Source organism: Tauraco erythrolophus, chromosome 9 (assembly GCF_009769465.1).
Source record: "Tauraco erythrolophus isolate bTauEry1 chromosome 9, bTauEry1.pri, whole genome shotgun sequence".
NCBI lineage: Eukaryota > Metazoa > Chordata > Aves > Musophagiformes > Musophagidae > Tauraco > Tauraco erythrolophus.
In genome coordinates this window covers 16,004,379-16,029,952 of record NC_141473.1, presented here as the reverse complement: position 1 = coordinate 16,029,952, position 25,574 = coordinate 16,004,379, and the positions used below count along the sequence as shown (strand labels likewise).

The 25,574-nt window shown below is 63.2% G+C and overlaps 1 protein-coding gene across 2 annotated transcripts; it reads left to right on the top strand.

Annotated features, from left to right (window-relative positions):
- The first annotated feature begins 254 nt into the window (after nucleotides 1-254).
- Nucleotides 255-25,150, top strand: LDB1 (LIM domain binding 1). 2 transcript variants are annotated; one of them, XM_086616281.1, is made up of 11 exons: nucleotides 255-324; nucleotides 20,413-20,515; nucleotides 21,068-21,112; nucleotides 21,338-21,413; nucleotides 21,750-21,852; nucleotides 22,069-22,241; nucleotides 22,469-22,591; nucleotides 22,738-22,821; nucleotides 23,124-23,247; nucleotides 23,689-23,831; nucleotides 24,196-25,150. In XM_086616281.1, the coding sequence occupies exons 1-11, from the start codon at nucleotides 300-302 to the stop codon at nucleotides 24,424-24,426; spliced, it is 1,230 nt and encodes a 409-aa protein (XP_086472407.1). In that variant the 5' UTR covers nucleotides 255-299; the 3' UTR covers nucleotides 24,427-25,150. The 2 variants fall into 2 exon arrangements, with proteins under 2 accessions (XP_086472407.1, XP_086472406.1); XM_086616280.1 differs by having other exon boundaries at nucleotides 23,689-23,837.
- Nucleotides 25,151-25,574: the final 424 nt, after the last annotated feature.

The following is a 25,574-nucleotide window of genomic DNA, read 5'->3' as shown; positions in this document are numbered from 1 at the left end:
GCACGCACGCGCCCGCTGGGGGGAAGGGGGGGTGTCCCGCGCACGCGCACAGGCGCGCCTGCCCGCCCGCCGCCGCCGCCGGCGCAGCCGCCCCCGCTCCAGCTCCAGCTCCACCGCCGCGGCCCCCGCCCCGCCCGCCGGTCCGCGGCGCGCCCGCCCGCCCCTGGCCGTGGCCGTGCCCGCGGCCGCGCGGGGTTACCCGCCGCCCGCCGCGCCGGAGCCCGCGGCGCGCCGCCCATGCGAGACCCCCGCGGCCCGGGCAGCGCACAGCGACCCCCGGCCGGGCCAGGCATGTGAAGATGTCAGTGGGCTGTGCATGCCCTGGTGAGTGCCGCGGCGGCGGGGGGCCGGGGGCTGTCGGGGGGGCCGGGGTCCCCACGGCATTGAGGCTGGCTGTGGAGCTGGGAAGCGGTTATGGGGTGGGGGGGCCAGCGGTATTGGTGCTGGAATCTGGCTGTGGGGCTGGGGTCCCCGCGGCGTTGGGGTCTGACTGTGGAGCTGGGTCCGCAAAGCTTGGGGACTAGGGTCTGGCTATGGGGCTGGGGTCCTCACTGCGTTGATGCTGATGTCCGGCTATCAAAAAGGGTCCCCACGGCATTGTTGCTGGGGGCTGGCTACGGGGCTGGGACTCCGTAGTGCAGGTGCTGGGTCTAGCCATGGCTAGTGTCCCTGTGGCATGGCTGCTGGGAGCCAACTATGGGGCTGGAGTCCCTATGGCATAGCTGCTGGGAGCTGGCTGTGGGGCTGGGGTCTCTTCAGCATGGGTGCTGCAGTTTGGCTGTGGGGCTGGGGTCCAGCTATGAAGCAGAGGTCAGCAAAGTGCGGCGATTGGGATCCCAGCCCCATGGCATGGCCTTTGGGTTCAGCTGTGGAGATGGAGTCCTCATGGTATGGATGCTCTGGTCCATCTGGAGTTCTCAGGACATGGGTGCTGGTGTCTAGCCATGGGGCTGGGAACCCACAGCGTGGGTGCTGGGCTCCCTGTGATATGGATGCTGAGGTCTGTTCGTGGGGCTGGTGCCCGTGGGTGCTGGTGGCAGCCCCGGGGCTGGGACCTCGTGGGCAGGGTTCCGCAGGGGCGCTGGGTAGGCACTTGAGTGGCACCGCGAGGGGTGACCCCAAAGCAGCCCCCTTGGCCGGGGCAGTAGCTCTGTGGGGTGGCCCTGGTCCCTACATAGGTGTGGGGCACAGGGTCCCTGGAGGGGTTTGGCTGTCCAGCTGGTGGGTGTGGGTGCTGCGTGTCCCACCGTCACGGCCGCTGTGGGATGGCTGCTGGGGGCTTCTTCCCCATCACAGCCACCGCAGACTGGTGACGCAGGGCTGCCAGGGTACCCCAGGAGGTGTGACGAGTTGGCAAGGTCTCAGCACCTGGCAAGGTGCTCCCGCAGGGATGCTTGCTGGGTTGCTCTGGGTCCGGGGCAAGTTTGGGGCAGCCGGCTTGGCCGTGTCGCCCGCTGCTGGGTGCGGGACGTTTCCGTGCTGGGAGCAAGGCAGGGCAGGGGTCTCGGAGGGCTGCCGGAGCCTGCACCGGCACCGGGTCCCGGTGGCGCCGGGTGGCGGAAGCCCTGCCTGGGGGCCATGGGGATGGAATTATGCCGTTTCCCTGGGCAGCCGGCGCTTGGGATCCCTGCGGAGGGACAGCGGGGACGCTCCTCGGCCCAGCTCCCGCGACAGCTTCCTAGTTCCCCCGCGGTCCCGAGGGAGCCTCCCGCCGGGCCGGGACCCCTACGCTGGGGGTCTGCGGGGGGGCGGGCAGCGGGATGCTGTGACAGCACCCGGTCCCCGCGCATCTCCCGGGGCTGCCTCCGCAGAGGATTTTGCAGCTGGATCCCCGGGGCGGGGAAAGGGGGTGCCCCTGCGCGGCGGCCCCCCCGCCCTTGCGCTGCCTGCGCTTCTCCGCCGTGTTTCCATGAAGGCAGGCGGCCCCTTCCCCCATCCTCCTCCTCCATCTCCCACTGGAAGCTGCCAGAGCGCTGCTTCCTCAAGCAGAAAGTCACGTGAACCTCCCAGCGAGCCAGGCCGAGCAGCCACAGCACCCGCCCCGCTGGGCACCCCGCACCCGGGGGCTCGACCCCCGCCTCCCGGACCGTCCTTCCCCCGCCGGGGTTCCCGCCTTGGCGGGGGCACAGGCAGAGCGGCGGCTAACAGCAGGGCCCCGCCGCGTCCCCCGGGAGCTGGCCCCGTGCCACCGGGAATGTCATCGCCATGTTGGTGGGCGCGAAGCTTGGGGGGGGTGGCCTCCCCCGGTGCGGTGATGGGGGGGCCGTGGGGTCACCCTGCAGCTGGGAGCATCCCTGTGGATGGCTTCGTGTGTCGTGTGTCCCCTTCCCCTCCGCCGCTGCCCCCCAGTCCCCCGCGGCGGGGAGGACACGCGGGTGCGTGCACACAGGCGTGTGCCCCCCTGCCTCTCCCCCGCGCCGTTCTCCCGTCGGGGCTGGGTGGCACATCCAGAGCCTGCGCCCCCCTCCCCCTTCCCCTCCCCGGACTGTTTATCGGAATATAGAAAAAACAAGCTCTGCCGCTGGCCTCCCGCCAGCCAGAAACATTTAATGAGCCGCTCTGCCCAGGCTGCTCTTCGGGGCTGCATTAACTTGGAGGAGTTTCCTGCCTGGGAGCTGCTGCCGGGGGGGTCTCGGCTGCCCGGCTTCGAAATTGTGCCTTCCCGGGGGGGGGAGTGACACGCTCCCTGCCATCCCTGGGGGTGCATCCTGCTCTGCTACAGCTCTTCTTGCACACTTCCCCCCACCCCCCGCCCCGGATGTTTCGCTGCTCCTCACCCTCCTCTGCAAGAGCTTTGGGGCAGAGGGGGGCTGCTCAGCTGGAGACCTGCGCCCGAGGATGGTGGGGAGCTGCTGGGGTCAGTGGAGGGCTGGGGGGGGCTTCAACCCCCACCCCAGAAATGGAGACGTGAGCAGGGAGAGTGTGCCAGGCTCAGAGTGGAGGTAGGGCAGCAGCCACCCGGTGCTGGTGCTGCTGTGCCCAGGGCCATTTGGAGCAGGGCTGGCAGGCTGGCCCCTTGGCTCAGCCTTTGGCACCGGGCAGCTCTTGGCATCCAGACCCCAGCGGGGTCCTGACCCCCGGGGGCACCGCTCTCCCAGCATGCTCTGCGCTTTCTTTTTAAATTATTTTTATTATTATCATTATTATTCCCCCCGTGGTGATGGTGGAGAATGGGGAGGAGGGAGAGGAGCGGAGCAGAGCTGTGCTCCCTCCCCACAGGGCTGGCTTTGGCTCTGGCTTTGCAGCAGGGAAGCAATGTTCCCGAGGTCAGCACCTTTCCTGCTTTGCCTTGTGGGGAGCCTGCCCGTGCACCCCTCTGGCAGGAGGGAGGACTTGCCCAGCCACATGCTTCGGATCTTGGGATGGATGTGCCTGGCCGGGGGGGACAGCCCGTTGCCATTTCCCTCCCTTCTGCCAAGCTGGCACCATGCGTCCCCTGCCGTCACGAGGCCAAGCTGTGCCACGTGCCTCCTGCGACAGATGCGCTGGGAGAGGGACGGCGGCGTGCGGGGAGCGGGCTGAGCGCTGAGGCGGAGGGTTCGGGCAGCCCCGAAACACATGGGCTCTGGCTCCAAAACACCCCCCGGGTGCACCTGAGCTTGCCGGGGGGAGGGAGCAGCGAGGACCCAAAGGCCTCATCCTGTGCACTCTTGCCTGGACTCTTCATGTTGCCGGTGATGCTTGGATGGAAGACACCGTTCGCCCTGTCCCCCTCTGCGCGGCGAAGCACTTGCCTGATAGAGGCCATGTGTGCCATGTCACTCGCCTGCGCATGGCGCACTCTGGCGAAGACGGGATGGGGTCATGGCTACTTGGTGCTCGGTGAGGTGGTTCCTTGAGGTTTCGGACACTGGCATGAGGCTGAACGCATCACAGCTTTCCTTGGGTCCAGTGCTAGCTCACTCTGCTGCTGGCTTGGCTTTTCCTGGAGAAACATAGATGTACCAGTGGGCTGAGCCCTGGATGTCTGTGCCAGGCTCTGAGTTTACTCCAGAAATGGTGTTATCTGGTCAACACAAAGCTGCTGTGAAAGCTGCTCCCTTGGGGAGTGGGTGGATGCCGGCCAGTGGAATGGGCCCCCCAGGGCAGGGAGGTGTTCTTGCAACCCCGGACCACTTGTGGCCAGCAATGCACTGGCTGATTGCTACATGGCCCCTGGACAGGGCAGGAGTGGCAGCAGCCCAGGCATCCCCTGCCTGTTCCATGCGTGTTTAGTTTATTCAGTTCATGGCACCCTCTCCTCCCCTCTCTGCTGTGAGATTCCCTGGCCACATCCGTGTTGCTTGTACACACGAGGCACAAAGCTGTGTGGTGTGCTAGGAGCGCGCTGGGAGCGCGTATGCCCGTGCACAACCACTGCCGGTGTGTCCCGGGGTGCACTGCACCGCCAGCACCACCTGCGAGAGACCCCCCTGGGACCCGTGGGGCTGCTGTTGTGCACGGTGTGAGCACACCCCTTCTTTACCTTGTGCCCGGGAGCAGCGGGTGTCGGGGTGGCTGGGCTGGGTGCCCCCTCCCCGGGGCGGCAGTGGGTGCAGGCAGGATGGGGCTGGGTGGCCGTTATCGGCCTGCCTGCAGGCTGGGGCTGTGGTTTCCTGCCAGCGCTGGTGGGGGAAGGGTGCTGGGGAGCCGGTGGGGCTGCCAGGGGGCTGCCGGGCCCCACCTGGAGCAGGGCTGGTGGCAGCTGTCCCGCCAGGACCCCCGGCCCCTGTCCCAGTGGCTCTACTGGGCAGGGTTGGGATGGCTGCAGCGGGGCTGATGCTGGTGGGTTTTTGGGAGGTTCGCTGCAGCGTGTTCTCAGATGTGCAGGAACGTGGCCTGTGCACCAGTGCGGGGTGTCCCCCTTGGGCAGAGGTGCTGGTGGGTGCCAGGAGGGACAGGACCCCCTCCCCCACCCCGAGCTGTCATAGCAGCCCCCCGTGCTGCTCGCCCCTTTCCCTCGCAGGCAGGTTGCTGATCGGGGCGAACGTTAGCCCGGGGTGTAATCTCCCCTGCCGCAGGCGCCAGCCCCTGCCTGGTCCCGACCCCACCCTGCCCGCGGAGCGGCCGATAGCGCCCTGCCCGCACCCCTCTGTGGCCACTTTCTCGGGGGGGCCCTATGGGGTGCAGCTCCTGCCCTCCCCCTTTGCAGGGTCTTGCTCTGCCCCTGGCTTTGTGAGACCCCCAGGCACGTCTCGGCAGTCTCCCTGCACCAGGGTGACGGTGCTTCCCCCCGCAGGGTGTGGGGGTGGCAGGCAGGAGCCAGGGGGGGCAGAGGGGCCTCCTGATTTCTGCGGGAGCGGCAGCCCCAGCCCCCCTCCTATGCGCCGAGGGGCTGGTGCTGGGAGCGCAGCCAGGTTTCTGCAGCGTGGAGCTGCCGCCCGAGCCACGCCAGGACCCCGTCTGCGCCAGAGACAGCGATGGGTGAGGGCTGGTGGGGTGTCAGCCCCCTGCGACGGGGGCAGCTCCAACACTGCCCCGCTTTGCAGCAGCCGGTTGCACCAACCTCTGCTCTGCCATGTGCGTTCTCCTCCAGCCAGGGCTGTGCACAGCCCCCTGGGCTCCCTTGCCCGCTTCGGGCAGCTGCCCGCCCTCCTCCCCTGCAGGGTGGTGGGTGCGAGCTCTTGCCTGCCCCGGCTCCTGCGTCCCCGCCGGCGGGAGCGGATGGCTGCATGCCACCATGTAGGCGCGCAGCTCCGCCGGGCACGGGGCAGGCCCGGGCGCCCTGACCTGCCTGCACCGACCGGCCCGGGGTGAGCCCGGGGCAGCTGCGGGCAGGGGCAGGCAGGAGCAAGGCAGCAGGAGCTCTCACCCTGCCGGGGACAGTAGTGCTGGTGCGGCAGCACGGAGCTGCCGGAGGGTCCTGGCATGGGGCAGTAGTGCCTGGGGTCAGGAGTTGGGGTGGCACCTCAGCATGCAGGGTACCACGCTGCCAGAAGTCCTTGTGGAGGGGCATTTCCCCGCCGAGGCTGGGAAGACGCCCTCACGCTCCTCCCGGCTCGACGGCCCCTGCCAAATCTTCTGGACAGCCACAGCGTGCCGAGGTGTCCTGCCTGCTGCCAGCGTGTGCGCTATGTGTGCGCTGCAGCGAGGTGCCCCCTGAACCCTGGGCTGCCCCCCGAGTGAAGTGGAGGAGGCTGTATGTCTGCTCCTGGTGGGCGCTGGACCCGGAGCCGGGGGAGCTGCCATCCCCATCCCATGGTGGCCATGTCCCTGCTTGGCCTAGCTGGCAGGGAGGAGGTGGCCGCTAACAGGAAGGACATGCATGTTAGCAACGAAAACACGGCAGCGAGAGGAAGCAGAAGCGATGCATTATTGATGGAGCTATTTGATGCTGCTATATTCGGAGAGCCGCTCGCGTGCTCAGCAGCACCGCGCGGGGGGTAGCAGGGGCGGTGGGCTCTGCTGGCAGACTTACCTGCTTCAGGTCAACCACATGCGGCCATGGCCCTGGGAGATGTCCTCTGCCTTCTTCTGGAGGGTCTCCAACACCTGGGGGGCACGGTGACATGTGGGTACCAGGAGGGATGCCAGCCCCATGCTTACCCCTGGGGAATGGGAGTTTGGTAGGTGGCAGCTCCTGGCCATGCAGACCTCAGTGGGAAGTGGGGATATGAGGGGTCCTGCTGTGGCAGCAAAGGGAAGGGGATGGAGAGGGGGCAGCTGGCCAGGACTGGGCTGCTCTCCCAGCCGGAGCTCTGGGGCTGGGTGTCAAGGGCCGTCAGAAGTGGGGTTGCACCTTGGTTTCCTGTTGTAAGCAGCAGTGCCTGCCCCTTGAGGGGGTGAGGGTCGTCTTGGGGGACTGAGGATGCTGGGACTGCGCAGCCATGCTGTGTGTCACCCCTTCCTGCTGTGGGATCCCAGGCCCGCCCGGCTTCAGGGACCAGCCTCAGGCCAGGAAAGGGGCTGTAAAACGAACCATTCTTGTAACATGAGAGAATCCACCTGGAGCCTCTGGAGCTGTAAAACCCGGTGGCTCTGGCAGGCTGGCCCTGGGCTGATGCCGGAGGGGCTGGGGCTTGCTGCTGCAGGTGGCCACGCCGGGGCCAAGCTCTTGCAGGGTGTGCTTTGCAGTGTCTCAAGGACAGCACGGGAACACTGCGGGGCATTTCTCTGATGCTGGTGCCACGGGGAAACCCCTTGCCAGCAGGACCTGCCAAAGCCTGCCCGCGGACTGCGCCTTCCCCTTGGAGCCTGCAGCCAGCCAGGCAGCACCGTGGCTGGACCCACTGTGCCGGAGCAAGGGATGATGTGAGGGCGGACACCTCATGTGGATGCCATGTGCTTTGGGGTCCTGCACCCCCCTGTAATCTTTCTCCATCTCCTTTTGTTTTGGAGCGGATGGGCACAGATGCATGCGCTTGGTTGCTGCTTGTCCAGTACTCACACTCAGATCTTCTTCTCCGTGCGCTGTGGGACACTCAAGATGTGACCCTGTAACTTCCCACCCTGCCCTGGCATCCAGCTCTTCCCGCAGCCCCTGGGCATTCCTCCTGCCTCTAGGTTTCTGGAAGCAATTCTGGTTTTGAAGGGTTAATCCCAGGAGCCCCCAGGATCTGCTGCCTGCCCAGCATGACTCACCGTTGAGTTTCCAGCCTCCCCCAAGCCTCTCTCCCGGGGAGAGATGGAGCTGTGCCTTCTCTAGCCAAAAAAGGGAGCCCCTCCTGCCTCAGACACCCCCTTGATCTGGGCACATGTTGCTTTAGGGGGAAGAGAAGCCCCTTCTTGAGAAACAAGGAAGCAAATTCTCTTTTCTCAATTTCTCTTTGAAAGGTGGTAGGATTTGGGGGGGTGGGGGGGAGTGGCTGTTGTGTTCCTGAAAGGGGGCCTCTGGGATGCATGCCGTGCTGCACCGATGCATGCTGCATCTGTATGCATGTGACAGTGCCCCCGGTCTCGTCGCTGTTTGGACAAGTCCAGGAGATTTGGAAGTGCCAGGCCAGTCCGTCCCCCCATGCAGGCTGTGCCGTTTGCAGAGCTAGCAGATTTTTATTATTATTATTTTTTATGTAAGCACGCGTCCGCGTCCCTGCTCTACGCCTGCGCCTGCTGGGGCCCCGGCTGGGTGTCAGCGTGGGCAGCCTGGGCTGCGCTCCCGAGCGTGCCCTGCCTCTGCTGCCCTGCTCGCCTGGCATACTCCACACACACTCTGCCGAGCCCTGGCCACAGGGATCAGAGAGACCTGGGCATCCCCGTGCTGCTGTGATCCCTTCCGGGCTCTTCCCATCCACCTGTCCAGAATGCATCCCCACACTCCCTCCTGCTCCTGAGCTGCTCCCAGTTCCCTGGTCAAGACCTGCATGGGGTGTTGGAGCAGGGCTGAGCTTTGGGGAGCCCAGCTGGACGTGGGGTCCTTGCTAGGGGGAGAGTGGAGGCTGGGATCGGGGGGATGCGGTAGCCCATCATGAAAACCCGGGTGGCTGGAATTGCCCTCTGCTCCCCCCGTGCTGTGGGCGCAAGCACATCACGAGCAAGGGGCTCCCCCCCACCACCGTTGCTGCCACACACACTTCCCAGCTGCATCCCAGCCCTTCTGCTCTCCATCCAGCATCTATTTAATTATTAACTCAGCTATAACCATAAACAGCTGGGGCTGCTGCAGCCACGTGGACCAGTCCAGTGCTGTCGTCAGAGCCGAGCAGGGACACGTGAGCAGTCCCAGAGGGCTGCTGAGCCCCAGGATAAATTGCTCGGGGCACGTTTGCTGTGGATGCGCTGGGCTGTGGAGCCTGGGAAAGGCGGGGGGGCTCTTCTCTGATCCGTGTGGCCACGGCACCAGCACCAGGAGTAGCTGGTATGGGGACAAGATGCCCCTTTTTGCAGTGTTTTGCAGTATTTTGCAGTAACGGTGCAATGTTGAGTGCTGGTGGCTGGTTGTGCCTTGTGCATCCTTGAGGCCTGGAGCGGGAATGAGGTGCGGGCAGCCTGTATTTAATGGCCTGTCTTGACCAGGAGGGCTGTGCCATCCCGTAGCTGTCACCGGCGTTACGGCCAGCATGGTTTATTGGCCTAACAATGGCGGTGGCAGCCTGCCACACTCCCGTCTCGCCTGGTGCTACACGGATGCAGGCTGGCAGGGGGACGGGAAGCAACGGGGCAGCGTGTCGGGGCACTCGCAGTGTCCCCCCGTGCCCAATTCCCATGGCACCCACAGCGTGGGTTCCTTCAGCTGTGCGAGCCTTTTGCGGAGTGGTGTTTCACCAAGGTTTTTGGGTTTACGGAGTTTTTCTCTCTGTTTATTTGGGTTTTACAAAGAGTTTTGCTTTCTGTTTATCCACATGCCCCTGGAAAGCAGTGCTGGGTGCAGGTTAACCTGCAAGGGGAAGGGGAGATTACTCATGATGACATGATGGAGACCAGCGTGGGGAAGGAGCCTCTCTCGGCTGAGGGGCGCGGGGGACAGGAGCAGAGGGATGCTGCTGCAGAGCTGCTCCTGCCTGTCCCTCTTCAGCATTGGAACTAGCCGGCAGCACGCCGGGTTGGGAAGCAGAGGGCTGTCCCTGGTCCTTGGGTGCCAGGCTTTGGGAGTGCACCATCAAAGAAGGGAGGACACCCCCTAAACCTCATGGCTGAGGTTTTGTGCTTACTGTGCGTGCGCTGTTGGGGGGGACAAGCGTGCTTGGCGGGACCTGACTTGTTGTGCCTGCGTTACCCCACAGCTGCTGTTTCAGGAAGAGGATGAGGCTTGGGCCCGGCCGTGCGAGCGATGGAGTGTGGGAAGGTGTGCATGCCCCGGGCGTGGGTGCACACCCAGTCGGGGGTGTGCCGGAAGGCGTCTGGGGAGACGTGCAAGCGCATGCCGGCCCATCAGCATGCACGCCAGCCCGCATGTGCGGGATGAGATGCACCAACGTGTGCGTGTGTGTGCCTGCAACAGCCCTGCGTGCCGAGCCCGGCTCTCCCACCTTGAGCCGGGGGCGTTTGGGGCTTGGGGGAGAACCCAGGCTGGGCTCTGGGGTCCCGGCTCACATCCCTGCTGCGCATGGGCTCTCCAGCTGTATTGGGAGCATAGGTCTGTGCCAGTCTTATTTGCCAGGGCAGGGAGGGGGAGTTCACAGAGGGCAGGTGTGGGAGCAAGGGAGGAATAGAAAACATGGGATTTTTTGTAATGGAAGATTTCATAATGGAATTTCTTTATGAAATGGAAATTTTTGTAAAAACTCCTAATTGGAAAAGGTTGGAGTTTTGTCAAGCAAAGGACACCACCTTTTGGGTCTGCTGGCTCTTGCAAAGCAGCACGTTTTACTGTTAATACCCCTTCCCAAATGAAACAGTTGTATTTTTTTTTCCCCCTCACCAGAAACTAGGGGAAAGGGAAGCAAGTTTCAGAAAGAAAAATCCTGAAAAACTTCAAAGAAACCCCAAACCAAACTAGGGGAAAAGTCCATTTTTACTGAAACTTTCGCAGGTGGAGGAAGCCCTTCCCTGGCTGGTGCCGAGTTCCTCAGCGGGACCCGGCTCCTGCATCCCGCATCCCACGGAGCGCTCGTACGCGAGGCGGGTGGGGGGCAGCTCTCCGGGGACCCCCTTTTGGCCGTCACCCCTGGTCCGTGGGCACCCACCTTCCGCTCCCACGCCCGGCGGCGAGGGGCCGGGGCGATGCTGGGCGGGGGTAGGGGGGTGTCGGTGTAGGGGGGGGAGCGGTCTCCGTCGCCGCCGCAGCCATTGTGGTCCCGGCCGCGGCGCAGACAAAGGAAGCGCCCCCGCCCCGCCCCGCGCCCCGCCCGCCCCGCCCCGCCCCCGCGGCGGCCCAGCGCCCGCCCGCCCGTCGCCCGCGCCGCCGCCGGACCCCCGCCCGCCGCCGCCGCCGTGAGTCACCCCGCCCCCCCCCACATCCCCCCACCCCGCCGCGGAAGTTTCCCGGTCCCGGCCTGTCCCCCCGCTCCCCGGTGGCGGCCCCGCTCGGGCGGCGGAGGGGAGGGCCGGGGTCCCGCCCGGGCCGCCCCCGCGCCTGCGAAGTTGTGCGCGGCCGCACCGCGCCGCCGCTCCCCGCCCGGCCCCCCGTACAGCCCGGGATCCCCGCTGCAGCCCCCCGCCTGCCCCTTCTGCCTCTCCCTGCCCGCCCGCCCCTTCTCCCCGCGTTCCAGCTCCATCCCTGTCCCCAGCTCCCCTCTCCCTCCCCAGCTCCCCTCTCCATCCCTCCCCAGCTCCCCCGGCCGTCTCCGCTCCCCCAGCTCCCCTGTGCATCCCTGGCTTGTTGCCTCCCCACCGGCTCCCTTGCCCATCCATCCCCAGCTCCCCTGCCTGTCTCTCCCCCCCGCCCCGCCTGTCCCCCCCAGCTCCCCTCTCCATCTCCCAGGTCGCAGCTTTCGGAGAGGCACCCCCAGCCCCGCGGGGTGCTGCCGGCAGCCCCCATGCCCCGCCGTGCCCTGCTCCATCCCAACCCGCAGCTCCCTTTGTTCTTCCCCCGGCTCCTTCCCCTGCCCGAGCCCCCTGTCAGCTGCCCTGCGCCCTCCCGGTCCCCTCGCGCGTGCTGTCACGGGGGCCGTGGGGCCGGTGCCCAGCTCCGGGGGCCGCATGCCCCCCTCCCCTCCCTCCCTGGCCGCTGCAACTTCATCTGTGCTCGTGGCTCGGAGGGTCCTGCCAGCCTCCCGTGGGTGCCTCGGAGAGGATAAAAGGTCCGAGGGGTGCAGGCGCAGGGGGGCTGCACACCTTCTCACGGAACTGCCCTGCTGGGGAATCTGGGCTTGGGGGGCCGTGGGCGCAGGGGGCTCATACTCCCCTGGCAGACAAAGCATCGCTCGGCCCAGGGCAGCTGGAGCAAGGGGACGGGCTGGGGGTGGGCACAGCATCCTGAGGGCTGGGGGAAACTCAGCGCTGCAGCTCTGGCGTAGGAATCGGCATGTGTGGGATGTCTTACAGGGGGTGGGTATTGGGGTGTTATTGGGGTGTTCCACTGAAGCCCCCCCTGGAGAGCGTGTTGTGGTGGGCTGCCCTGATCTCGGGCTGCTGGCTGGGCTCTGACCTCCAGCGGTCCCTGCCAGCCCGCCCGGGATGGGCGATAAGATAAGCACCCTGGGGAACGGCTGCTGAGGCTTCCTGGGCTCGGGCAGCTGCTGATCCCCTCGCTGCAGCCCTGGCTGGCAGGGGCCAGGTGCCACAGCAGGAGCCCGTGGAGCAGCCAACGGCTTCTGCCAAGGCTGATGCGGCAGTGGGAGCCCAGTGGTGGATGGTCCCTGGGTGAGGTGCGAGCAAAGGGCTTGGAGGCTGTGGGGTCCCGTTGGGAATCACCTTCTGGGGCACAGAGCGGTGCATCCACCCTGCATCACAAACCCCCGGCAGCTTCCTTCTCACCAGGAGGGTCTGAGCTGGCTTGTGTGTGGCCGGTGAGTCAGGCAGGCACGGGAGCAAATGCCCCTTCCCAGGGTCTTCCCGTTTTGTTCTGCCTGTGCTTTCGATAGCACCTTGTCTTGGCAGTTTTGCAGCGACTCCTCCAGCGCTGGTCAGGTGTAGGCTCTTAATGTTTCTGTTGTAAGTACGGGCAAATTTGGATGTCCTTATTCCTTCTTTAAAGCCTCGAGTTTTGGAGCATTCTTGTTTGTGGGAGAATTGTGGTTTTCACTGGAGTACCGAACGTGGTCTCTGCCCTCCTGATTTTGTCAAAATCCTGGGTCTGCGGTCTGAGCACACCTTAAAGACTGGGGAGAGCAGCACCAAGCAGAACAACACGCAAATCATGTTGCTTCAGAAAGGGAAAGAAAAGTTGTAATCCAAGGGGAGACAGTTTGGCGTCAGAAGGTTTGGTGCTACAAGGTTTTTTGCCGTCGTTTGGTGGGGACTTTTCCCCTCATCCGCAGCAGGTCACAGTCTGTGTGAAATAGGAGGAAGCTTGTGAAAAGCTGCAGAAGTTCATTTGAGAGCAAAGGTGCTCCAGGCTGGGGACCTGCTGCCTCTTTCAGCTTCTTTTCGGAGAGCGCTGAGAGCTGGCATCCCTGAGCCTCCCCAGCCCCTTGAGATGCAGGAGCATAGGGTGAGGTGGACCAGCCCAGCCCGAGGGCCCCTTCCCTGTCCCGTGGCTGGCAGGGTGGCAGCAGTGCTTGTCCCCGAGCGGTCTCTCCCAGCATGCCTGCCTTCTGCGTGCTTGCAGCTCTGCACCAGTGTGAGCTTGAGGTCTGTGCAAAAAATACGAACCCCAGGTCCTGCGTGGTGACAGAGCAGCTGCAGTGCTTCTCCTGGCCCTCTCCCTTGGAAACCTCCTGTCCTCCAAGTGACCTGGGGACGGGGTGCTCCCGCCATTGTTTGCACCGCGTGCGTGTGTGTTCGTGGGTTGCAGCGCTTGCTGCGGTGAGGTTCGCTGCCCTACAGGTTGCTGTTGTTTCAGGCAGACCGGTGTTGGGACTGGGGATGCCCAGGCAAGAGGATTTCCCCAGGGCTGCGCTGAGATGGTGGAGGTGGTTTCTACAGCGCTTTGCTTCTGGGCTGGGAGCTTGGACTGGGTGGCTCGTGCCTCTGGAGCACCAGGCAGATGTGCTCAGCCAGACCCTGTCCCTTCACTCCCTGGGGTTTTGGCTCTGTCCTGCACTGGTCATCCAAAGCCTCGACGCCAGCAACAGCACGTGCTGCCAGCGCAGCGGTGCGCTGCAAATCCAGCAACCGCAAGCATTTGCTCCGTCCCCAGCACTGCCAGCGGCCTGCCCCGTCCTTCGCTCAGCTGCTCCCGCATCGCCTCTTAGTTAAAGCGAGTCCTAAGAGAGAGAAGTTCAGCCTGAGCCGGGGCGGCAGAGGCTTGCCCTGACAGCTCAAAGAAGCAATGGAGGTACTTTGCAAGCTGCAGCGAGCAGATTCCCACCACGCTTGAACCATCCCTCCCCTCTGCCGGCATCCCGCTGGAGGAGACAGTGAGTGGTCTGGCCCTTGGGGTGGGCGCTGCACCCCAGCATCGAGGTTTGCCCCCCGGGTACACACCACGCTGGCGTGGCCAGCTGGAAGGTGCCAGCTCCCACCGCATCCTCGCAGCAGGAGTTATCCAGCTTCCCCCCCGCCCCCAGCCCGGAGCGGGTGGCTGGCGGGCTGCCAGGGCTGCGGGGCTCCACCTAGGACGCAACATGGAGCGAGGCGGCTCTCGGCAGCGGGGCCGCCGTCTCCGGAGACTACGCGTCCCAGCGTGCAGCACTCGGCGCCGTTGGCAGCGGCGGGGAGCGAGGTGGAGTGTTGCATCCCGGGATCGCGAATCTCCATACGCCACGTGGGGGCTGACAACCTCCTGCGCTCCGAGGTGGCGGTGCTTGAGGGTTTTGTGGGTCTGGGGGATCAGCCTGGGGATCCCCCTTTGCAGCAGGAGGGACAGAGCTCAGCCGCTCGCTGCTGCTTCCCTGCCCTGTGGCTCTTGGCTCCAGCTCTCCCGGGCAGATCCTGTCCCTGAGGAGGCCGATCACGTCCCTGTGGATGGCTGCCCCGAGCAGCAGCCCTGCAGCGCTGTGCAGAGCCCTGTGGTTTTGCTCCACCACGTGCATGGTGGGCAAGCAGCTGGGAGTGGGAGCAGGAGCAGAGATGCTGGCTGCAGCCTCTGCAGGGCCATCGCCATGCCTTGCTGTGGCTGTGGATTTTTCCTTGCTGCCGCAGAGCCTAAAAAACCTTTGAAGATGCAAATCCTAGTTTGTCAGGAGGCTTTTTTTCACGGGATGCTGACAAGGGTGTTTTTTTTTCCAGCCCCATGTTTCCCACACTGTGTCGTTTATTTGCTGGTGCTGCCCCGGAGCATGCTGTGGGAGGGATGGGAGCCTGGCCACCGCTGGGCGCCCTGCAGGGTGGCAGGACCCTCAGGTGGAGGGGTCTGGGTGAGAGGGACAGTGGCCGAAAATATGAAAGGTGCATTCCTGGGTCTGAAACCGGCAGCGTTTGATTATGGCTCGTCTTTGAGATGGCGAGTCGAAAGGAGTAATTAGGGACAGTGGGATATTTCCCCGAGAGTCGCAGGAAATGACTGCCTCGTGGTAAGTTGATAGTAGTGGAGCTGAAACTGGGTTATCTGTGGGATTGCATCTGGGGCTTGCAGCCTTGGACGTGATTCAATTTTCAGGCTGTTTTGCAATTGGCAGGGCGTGCTCTTCTCCCATTTTTGCTCCCGGAGAAATCCCTGTCCTCGTCTGAATCATCTGAGGGGCGAAATGGGAAAGGGGAGACTCCTGCCATCCCCAGGGTTACTGTGGCGCACTGAGGTCCCCTGGGGCCACCAGTGAGTACCCAGCTCTGCAGGATCCCATCCCGTGAGACCCTGGGCTCCAGCAGAGCTGAGACTGTGTGACCATTCTGAGCCTTGACCTGCAAATTCACATCCCAGCCCTGGGCTCTTGTCACCCGGTGCTTTTCGGATAGTGCTGCCTCGCAGCCTGCATCAAGTTTGTCGCTTTGTAATGGTTAGCTGCAGCTAATTATTACTTCTCTGGCTGACCCCTGAGTTGGCAAGCTAGTCGATAGATAGGAGCACCCTCTGGTCCAGGGTGTTTTGTGTGCTGCAAGTGGGAGGCTTTTGCACTTATGTTGCAGGATGTGACCTGGAGCTGGGGCTTGCATCCCTCCCTGCTGCCTTGTGTACAGGGGACACTGTGCAGGGCCACCTGGTGTGGGCCAGGGGGCAGCTCGTGGTCCAGATAAGCTCCATGGCTGGCTCGGATGTGTGGCTCGAGAAAAGCAAGAGGGCAATCCCTGCGCGCAGCAGAACAGGCAATGCTGTGGGTTTCACCTCCATGTGGGTGATGTGCTGGCCAGGTTCAGTCTCTGGATGCAGCTGGGTCTGTGGCATAATCCCACAGTCTCCCCAGGAGTGGCATCTCATCTTCCCTGGACAGCCCGGCCTGCGGGGAGCTTTGGCTGGGTCAGTTCTGCATTTTCAAAGCCAATGGAGATGCTGCAAGTTGAGATTGTTCCTGAGTATGTCTCGAGCTGTGCCTTGGTGTGTGCTGCTGGGGTTCCTGTCAGTTTGATAGCAGTGTCAGGGTTTGCAACGGGCCTCGCTCCATCCCCTACGCTCCGAAGAAGAGGAAAAAGAAGAGGTGAAGGTTTGTGGGGACTGCTCCATGTGCTTCTGCCTGTCCCAGTTGCTCTGGATACTTCTCTGTGTTTGCCCCCCAGCCCTGCCAGCTTCCCCAACACCAGTCACCATCACTGGGCAAAGTCGCGTGAATTATTTGAGATGCTGCCCTGCACCCGGCTCTGGATAGCACCCTCCTGGCTAGCACCAGCCCTGCCAGCGGGGCTGGGCTGGGAAGATGGATTTCCTATCCCTATCACGGCTTCCACACCCCAGTGAGGCAGCCCTGCGAAACAATGCCGCTATTTACACTGTAAGGCCTCGTTAGGCAGGCAGGAAGCAGCAGGCACGGTGCATGCCGGGAAGCAGTGACAGCCTTGACGTGCGAAAGGCCATGCTAGCCCCTCTTCTTCCTCGCCCAGGTGCTGGGAGGAGAAGGATGCTCCGTGGCTGAGCTGTAACCCCATGGCCTCTTTCAAGCCCTGATTCTTCTTCCTTTATTTTTATCCTCTTTTTTTAGCCTCTGGAGCCCCTGCCTCGTTGCTAGGCTTTGCTGCTCTCAGAGGAAGCGTGCTGGCTGCCCGTCTGGGTCGGCTCCTCGCTGGGATGGGGAGCACCGATTCCTGCCGGCGGCTGCAGGTGTAGGGGCGAGATGCCAGTGCTGCTCTGCCTTTGTTCTTGGCAGCTCTTTGCTCTCTGCTGGCAGGGCAGAGCAAGGGGAGCGCAGGCAGGAGCTTTTCTCCCTGCCAGACACTGGGGAAGGCTCTGCGTGTCCCCTGCCTGGACGGGCAGCTTCCTGGCTGGCGCTAGTCCTAGCTCATGGTGCCGTGTCATCTCCTGGCTGTGGAGGCTCCATGAAGTGCCTGCCTTGCATTTGGCTTTTGGGAACCCTGATGTTCCCCAGCTTTGAGGGCTTGGTTTGGGTTTGAACTGTTCCTGCCCCAGAGAACCATCCAAGCAGTGCACCAGAACAGCTTTCCCCGCCGGGCTGGCAGCTCGCAGGCAGGGAAAATAGAGAAGGCAGGGAGAGGGTTGGGCAGCGCTGGGTTGTATATGAGTCATTGTCAGAGCACCTGCCTTCCCTTCCCTGAGCACCCGCCTGCCTGGAGCTGCTTCCTCAGCCCAGCTCTCGCAGCAGCCCTGTGTGGTGCTGGCCACCTCTGTCCTGCCCCTAGCTGGGGACCCGGCCTGGGCAGAGGATGCTGAGCTGGGGCGTCCCTCCATGGAGTTCCGTTCTCCCATGCTTCCCTGCCAAGGAGGAGTCATGGGGCCACCCGCCCGGCCGTGGGCACTGCACCGTTTGCCCGGACCTGCCCTGGCTGGTAGCTTGCCAGCTGCAGCGTCAGCCTGATTTTTTTCCCTTGCCGACCATGCATGTGTTTTTGCAGCGCTGGGCCAGTGCCCAGGGACGACCATGGGAAGCCTCTTCTGTCACCTCGGGGTCCACAGAGGCATCACACACCCAGCTGCTGAGCAGCATCTCCATGTACCGTGTCTGCCTGGACCCTGCCTGGATCCTCCATGCTCAAAGCAAGAGGCAGAGCAGGGGCATGGGGAGACACTGGCAGGGGCCAAGCACTAGGCTTGGCTCAGAAAGAGCCTCATCCTGCGGGTCTGGGTCACTGCACCCGGCAGGACAGGGCTTGCAGGGGCAGGGTGAAGGGGCGAGGCAGTGATGGAGGGATCTCCCGGACTGGGTAGTGTGACCCTTGTGTGGGTAGAAGTCAGTGTTGATGCTGCTGCTGCTGTAAAGTAATTGTGGCGTTTCATGTAATGCATGTAGTGTGAGTGTCTACAGGGAATGTGGAATTCGGACAGCCTGTATCAAATCCTCAGGCTATTGTTAGTGTTTCTTAAAACCACTGAATCCAGTAACATATTTTACACTGCATTAGAAATAACACTTGGTCAGGATGCTGGTGTTGCTGAGGTCACATAACAGGCTCCTCTCCACTCCTCTAGATCCTGAGATAGGTCACTCAGTGAAGCCCCAAAGGCAAGTTGTGTCTGTGTTAACCTGTTTGGGGAGGTCCAGGATGGAAATGGATGCTTAGGTCGGCGTGGCAGGCCAGCTCGTCTGCAGGTGCAGGGGCTTAGGGAAGATCACAAGAAGCAGAGCGGATGGAGAGTGATGTGTCCCCCTGGTCTCACCACCCCAGGAGACTTTCCTGCACCCCAAGAAGTGACGTGGGGACCAAGGACAGCAAGAAGCCTTGAATTAAAACAAAGCATCGGAGGATCGGCCCTGCTGGATCTGATTTTTTTATCCTTCCCCAAGGACACGGTGACCAAAAACAAGCAGTTCAGCTCCCTGTCTCCAGCCGCTGCTTTCTCTGCCTAATGAATCGGTTCGTTTTCAAGAGAAGACGCACACTTTTGGGAAGTTTCCTATACATCAAGCACACTTCAACATCATGTCATTTAACAGCAGCAAGGAGGAAATGGAAATGCTGTGTTTCTAGTGCAATTTTGGTTGAATTATAATTTCCATTAGGCACAAGTTGGCAGGGATTAAAGCGAAAAGCAAAAATTCCCTCGCACCAGCACCAACCTCCCTAGCAAAAAAAAAAAATTATCTATGAAAAAGTTAGGTAAGAGCAAGGGGCCGATGTTGTTAGCAACTGTATGAGAAATTGTGCCATGCCCCACTTATCTTCGCTGCAGAGGCGAGGAGGGGGAGCAGCAAGCCCCTGGCGGAGCGGCTGGGCTGGCTCTGGCCCCGCAGGACTGGTGCGTCCTGGTGGGTGCTGGAGAGGGGCTGGGTTTGGCTGCCACGGGAAACCACGGTGAAAAGGCACTGGGGCCCCAAGAGGGCAAGAATTGAGGAGTGAAATGCAGATTTCCCCTGTTGCAGGTTAGATTTAATGCCTGGGAGGTGAATCCCTCTGTTTCAACCAGCCCTTGCTTACTCAGCCATGTGTGTGATCCTCACAGCTTCGAGCTCGGGGTCCCAGAGAGCTCGGAAGGGCTGATGGCACCGTCCTGGCCATTTGGGCTCCTGTGTTGGCTAGCAGGTTGGAGCGAGCTGGATGCCTTGGTTCCTAGGACTGGTGGCGCCACTTTCCTTAACCCTGGTGCTTTTTGCTCCCCTCCTGTGTCTGTGGCAGCTGGGTGGCTGCTCCGATCCTGTCTCCACACCCTTCCCTGCAGCCTGGCCGTGCGGCGGTGCCTGGCACCTCCTGGATGCCTCCCTCCACCCCTGGCCTCGCTTTCTGCCACACCGGGCGGCTTGTGGGTGTCGGGAAGCGCCCGGCCTGGGGCTGTGGGTGGCTGATGGGGATCCCGCCTTGGCCTCGGCCCCAGCTGCGGCCAGCAGCCTGGTGCAGCCGGCTTCGGGGCCCCCGCCTGCAGCACGGCGGGGGGAGAACGTGCCCATGCGCTGTGGGGCCGGCTGAGCCGGTGGAGCCGGAGCTGGCTGGCAGCCTGCCTACTGCTGCTCCCCATCCAGGTCAGCCCGTCTGCCCGCCACGGGGGAGCCGCCTGCCTCGGCAGCGCCTGGGTGCAGCATGCCGGGTCCTGCCAGCCGCAGGGTGTGCCGGGGCTCCTGCGGGGCTCGGGGAGGGGAGCTGGCAGCCACCACTGCTGTAAATCTGCCCTGGTGGCAGGAGGGGGCCGGCAAGCGTGGGAGCCCCCAGCCGCCCCTCGGGAGCCCAGGTGGGGCTGGCCGTGCCGGTGTGGCTGGATCCAGGGAGCATCCTTGTCTCCCATCGGCAGGCCCAGAGGGGTCCCCAGGTTGTTTTCGGGGACGGGTGCTGGCTTGCACACGTTGCATGCTTTGTTGCACACCCCATGGCTCCCCATGGCCCTGTGGGCTCCTTGTCCTTTGCCCCGGTGCTGCAGGGGGCAGTGAGGTTTTGGGGTGGTTTGATCAGGGCTGGGGGCTGGTGTGTGGGATGTCTCCGTCCGCCTGGAGCCGGGTGGCCGCTGGCCTGCCCGAGTGGCAGATGGTGGCTGCCTGGGGACCCACCATCCGTCCCTCTGGGTGATTATTCACCCGTCACCATGACGATAGAAGGGTCAGCGAAAAGATCCCGTGTGGTTCCTGGGTCGAGTGGGATTAGGCGTGGCACGGCAGGGAGGCCTAAGGGGAAGGATAGGGCCCACCCAGCCCCCCACCCCAGTTCACCAGCTGGACTATCCCCCTCGGGCACCATCCACAGAACCCAGCCAGCAGAAAACTGACAAACTCTGGGCACCAGTGGGCAGTCCCTGGGATGGGGATGGTCCCCTCTGACTGCTGATCCTGAGAGCTCAGCCCTGACCCTGGGTCCCATCCTGCATGAGGAAGGCCTGGAGCTGTGTGGGGGGTGAAGAGGCTGGGCTGGCATTGAGGAGGAGCAGAGGAGGGATGGCACTGTGTTGATCGGTGCTGGACTGGTCTGTCATCTTCCTCTGCCTCCTTGCAGCACGGTGTCTCCTCTCAGGGTGCCTCTGGCTGATCTGTGTCCATTCTCTCTCTCCAGGCTGTTCCTCTAAGTCATTCAAGCTGTACTCGCCAAAGGAGCCCCCGAACGGCAACGCCTTCCCCCCTTTCCACCCAGGCACCATGCTGGATCGAGATGTGGGGTGAGCTGGGGCTCGAGGAGGGGTTTGCAAGATTAGGGGTGCTCTGGAGTCTGCACCCCAGGGTCTGTCTGTCGTGCTCCCCAGCAGCATACGGAGACTGTAGTGCATGGAGTTGAGATAGTGCAAGGGGAGCAAGGGGATCGGAGCAGGCACAGGTGGGACTGGGTGGAGAAAGAGCAGTATGTGGGATGAAGGAACCCCCCAGGTCCCTGAGCTCTGTGGGGCCAAGCCCCTGGGATGACCCAGGACAGGGAGCACTCCTAGCTCCTGCTGGAACAGCCCCTTCTCCAGCCTCTGGCACCAGCCCAAGCTGCAGAGGAGCTGGGCATGTCTCCAGAGAGCCAGGGCTGGTGGAGCAGCCACTGGTGCGGGAGCAGAGCCCAGTTTCAGGGGTACAGGTCGCCCCATGGGGCCGTCAGCAGCCAATGTGTGGGGTCTCGCCTCCAGCGACCCTGACCACCTGGTGCTGTAGGCAGGGAAGGGGGAGCTGTGGCACGCAGGGAAGGAGATCCCCACCAGCACTGACCTGCCTGTGTTTCTTTGACCCCCCAGACCTACTCCCATGTACCCACCGACGTACCTGGAGCCGGGAATTGGGTAAGCATGGGGGTCTGGCAGGGATCCTGCTGGGAGGGGAGCCTGTCCTTGCGGCGGGGATGCCTCAGCAGGGCTGGCATGCTGCTGGCCGCAGGGGTTTGTGAAGGGGTTGCTCAGACTCTGCCCAGCCCTGGAGGGCCTGTTCATCCCCCGCCGTGGGCTCGAGACCCTTCCCCACCCCATGGCTGCCTCCCCCTCTGACTGCTTGCTCTGCTCTCTGGGCAGGAGGCACACGCCGTACGGGAACCAGACCGACTACAGGATATTTGAGCTCAACAAGCGGCTACAGAACTGGACAGAGGTGGGGAGCTGGGGGAGTGAGGAGCAGCCAGGGATGGGGGGACGCTCCCAGGTGCATGCTTTGGGGATGGGGTCCTCTGTGCTGCCTGCCCTTGCGAGCTGCCTTGGCTCTAGGAGGATCCCCTTGGCAGCAGGGTCCCGTCCTGCTGTGCAGGTCTCGGAGCACTTTGTTGCTTGCTTGGCCATGGGACAGGGTTCATCATCCCCATCTCTGAGTGCTCAGCTGGGAGCGCAGCTCTCCATGGGCTGAGCACATGGCTGCTGTGCCTGGCAGCCAGCGGCTGTCCATCTGTCTGTCTACCCTCCCTGTAACCTGGCATCTCTCTACCATCCCCAGGAATGTGACAATCTGTGGTGGGATGCTTTCACTACGGAGTTTTTTGAGGATGACGCCATGTTAACAATCACTTTCTGCTTGGAGGATGGACCAAAGAGATACAGTGAGTAGCAGCTCTAGCCCTCCTTCCCCAGGGCATTGCTTCTCCGGCAGGAGATGCGGTAGTTGCACTGTGCAGGGACATGCGGGCAGGGTGTCGAAGCTCAGCTGCCTCCAGCCAGCAGGACTGGGGAACCCTCCTCCCGTGCAGCCCCAAGACACATCTGGGTGAGCCAGGTTTACTGATGTTATCTTCCTCTTCCTCCTTCTCCCGCTCCAGCGATCGGCCGGACTCTGATTCCCCGTTACTTCCGCAGCATCTTTGAAGGAGGCGCCACAGAGCTCTACTACGTGCTCAAGCATCCCAAGGAGTCCTTCCATAACAACTTCGTCTCGCTGGACTGTGACCAGTGCACCATGGTCACCCAGCACGGCAAGCCCATGTTCACCCAGGTACCAGCTGCGCCTGTGGCTTCTCCTGCCCCTCACGCCTTGTTGCTCTCGCGGTGGCTGCGGTCCCGCAGGACCGTTGTGGGCTCGTGGGTTTGGCTTGTGCCCAGTCTCGTGGCAGGCGGGGACAAGCCACCGGGAGGGTGTCCCAGAGTGCAGCGGTGGGTTCCCAGGGGATCTGGGCTGCAGAAAGTGGGGGCAGCCTGTGCCTGACCCTGTGCCCTGCCCAGGTGTGTGTGGAGGGGCGGCTCTACCTGGAGTTCATGTTCGACGACATGATGAGGATAAAGACGTGGCATTTCAGCATCCGCCAGCATCGAGAGCTCATCCCTCGCAGCATCCTTGCCATGCATGTGAGTACCGCTCCGGGAGCTCCCCCGAGGCACGAGTGACACAGGGCTGCTGAGCTCTTCTCCCTGCTCCGCAGGCCGGGGGACCTCAGCCCTGTCCATGCATCGCACCCGGATGCAGGTGAGCCATCTGTCCCTCTCGCTCCTAGGCACAGGACCCCCAGATGCTGGACCAGTTATCCAAGAACATCACGCGCTGTGGGCTCTCAAACTCCACACTGAACTACCTCCGAGTAAGTGTGTGGGAAAAGAGGGGCATGCAGCTCTGCTGCCGGGGGGGGCTTATGGTAGCCACATCTTGTGCTCTCCGCTGCCCGATGCCTGGCTGCCCTGGGCTGCGAGGAGGCAGCAAGGGAAAAGAGAAGAGGGATCTTGCAGACAGGTTGCAGAGAGCCATGAGGCAATGGGTCTGCTGGAGCCCACAGGCTCCCAGCGCGGCTTGGATCGGTGCAAGGCATCCGGCTGCCTGGCAGAGGGTCTTTTTCCGGGACCTGGAGCATCACAATCTAACCTCGCATCCCTTTGCTCCCTGCAGCTCTGTGTAATCCTAGAACCAATGCAGGAGCTCATGTCACGGCACAAGACCTACAGCCTCAGTCCCCGGGACTGCCTCAAGACTTGCCTCTTCCAGAAGTGGCAGCGGATGGTCGCTCCGCCTGGTGAGTCTCATGCTGCGTGCTGTGCCACCCGTGGGTCTCCGGGGCTGACCATCAGGCCTTGCCCTCGGCACAGGCTTCTGCCAGCCCCACAGCCTGTCCCTGGCTTGTGAGGCTGGGGATGGCGAGCCCGGCAGCCGGCTTCCTTCCCTGCCGGCTTGCCTTCCTGCCGGGGCAAAGCAGGGCTGCAGGCAGCCAGCGCTCCCTGCCTGGGGGCTGCTGGCTGCTTGCAGAAAGCAAAGCAGGGATGGAAATCTTCCCGGCTGCCTTTCCTGTCTCCTGCTCTGCAGGGGGGGACAGTGAAGCTGTGGAGGGGAGGAGGGTGGTGATGCTACTCCGAGGGGGATGTGGTCCTTGCAGAGAAGGGGGGTTTGCAGAGAAGCGGCTGGAGGTCACCGGCTCCTCCTTCTTGTTGGGACTGACCGTGTCTCCCTCTTCTGCCAGCGGAGCCAGCGCGGCAGCAGCCCAGCAAGCGCCGGAAAAGGAAGATGTCAGGGGGCAGCACCATGAGCTCCGGTGGGGGAAACACCAACAACAGCAACAGCAAGAAGAAGAGCCCAGCCAGCACCTTTGCCCTGTCCAGTCAGGTACCTGTAAGCATCCCGTTTCCATTCTCTCTTCCTCCCCTGGGGTGGAGGGGAGGGCTCCCTGCTCCCGTCCACAGGAATGGCTAGGGAGGACGCCCCCGGGACTGCCTGTCCAAGCCCCTCAGCTCTCTCTGGGCGATGGGGAGAAGGAAGGAGTGTCCCAGCTGCCTTCCCTGAGCTGCTTCACTCCCCTGCGAGGTGGCAAGGATGTGCTGCCCTGCACGATGCCTGAGCCTTGGGTCCTGCAGCGGAGATGAGGAGGTGGCCCCATGGCTGGGAAAAAGGGGCTGCAGTGTTGGGAGGGGGTCTGGCAGCCCGGGCTCCCCCCACCTCGATTATGTTTCGGGACCGTCTCCCCTTTCAGGATGTGATGGTGGTAGGCGAGCCCACGCTGATGGGGGGGGAGTTTGGGGACGAAGACGAGCGGCTCATCACTCGGCTGGAGAACACGCAGTTCGACGCCGCCAACGGCATCGATGACGAGGACAGCTTCAACAACTCGCCGGCGCTGGGGGCCAACAGCCCCTGGAACAGCAAACCGCCCTCCAGCCAGGAGAGCAAGTCAGAGAACCCCACGTCGCAGGCGTCGCAGTAACGGCCCCCCCGCCGCCCCGTGGACTCAGTCCCAACCGATCTACCTGTACATTTGCAACGGAGAGTGACTGGGAAGTGGCGAGGTACCGGGGGTGGATCGGCACCGCGCGGCCGACAGGGTGCACGGCCCAGGGCACGCGCCAGGCGGGCAGCCCCCAGCCTTCTCCCCCCGCCGCCTCCCCGCTCCCCCCACACCTGCCTCCCCACCGGACCCTGGGGCAGGGGTGGGTTTCCGGGGCCATAGCTTCGTTATTCCCCCTTCTCCCTTTTCCTTCCTCCTTCTTCCCTGGAGAGCTTCTCATTCCTGCCCCGATGTGCCCAGCCCCAGCCTGCTGAGTGGAGGGTAATAGGAGGGAGGTGTCGGCAGTGGCTGGTGCAGCTGGCAGCGTGCAGATGCCGTGCGTTGGGGTCTGGTGCAGCCCAGAGACCCTCCTCCTCCTCCCTGGGTCCTACGGTTGGGGTTTGCTGGGCAACTGCCTGCAGTCGGGTTGCACATCCCCAGCCCAGCCTGGGGCTGGAGGGCGGGCAGTGGTGGCGAGCCTTCCCCATGCCACCGGCTCTGCCACATAGCCTCCTCTGGCCAGGGTTGGATCCTCCTGCGCTGGGGTGGTGTCGACGATAGGGCCCTGTCGCAATTCTCTGCTCTCCCGCACCCTCCCCTTCCCCTCGCTCTCCAGGAGCGTGGCAGGGCCATGGGGAGGACTCTGTATATAGGAAGTGCTGGGGCGGGGAGGCGATGGGGGGGGGACAGGGATGACGACTTGGGGGGTCTGGGGGGGCGCACGGAGGACCTGTGGCTCTGCCAGAGCAGCTGGTGCCCTCACTCCCTGCCCCACAGCCCCTGCGTTTCCCCCCGCCCCGTGTGGGTCCGCCTGGGGCCCCTTTGCAAACCCCAGCTCCTGGTACCTCCTACTTTTGTCTTTTTTTAAGAAAAAGAAAAATAATATTATTAAAATTGTAAGTTTAAAAAAAAAGAAAGAAAAAAAAAATGGGAAAAGACCCATCCTCCAGCCCCCTTGCCGGTTCCCCCTCCCACCCTGAGCCCCCTCACCCTGTCCTGACTTTTGTACAGGCTTCTTCTCTTGGGAGTCTTGTTTTATATCCAGTTCGGAGAGCTTCAAACCAAGGAGAGACTTTGCAGACTTCCTT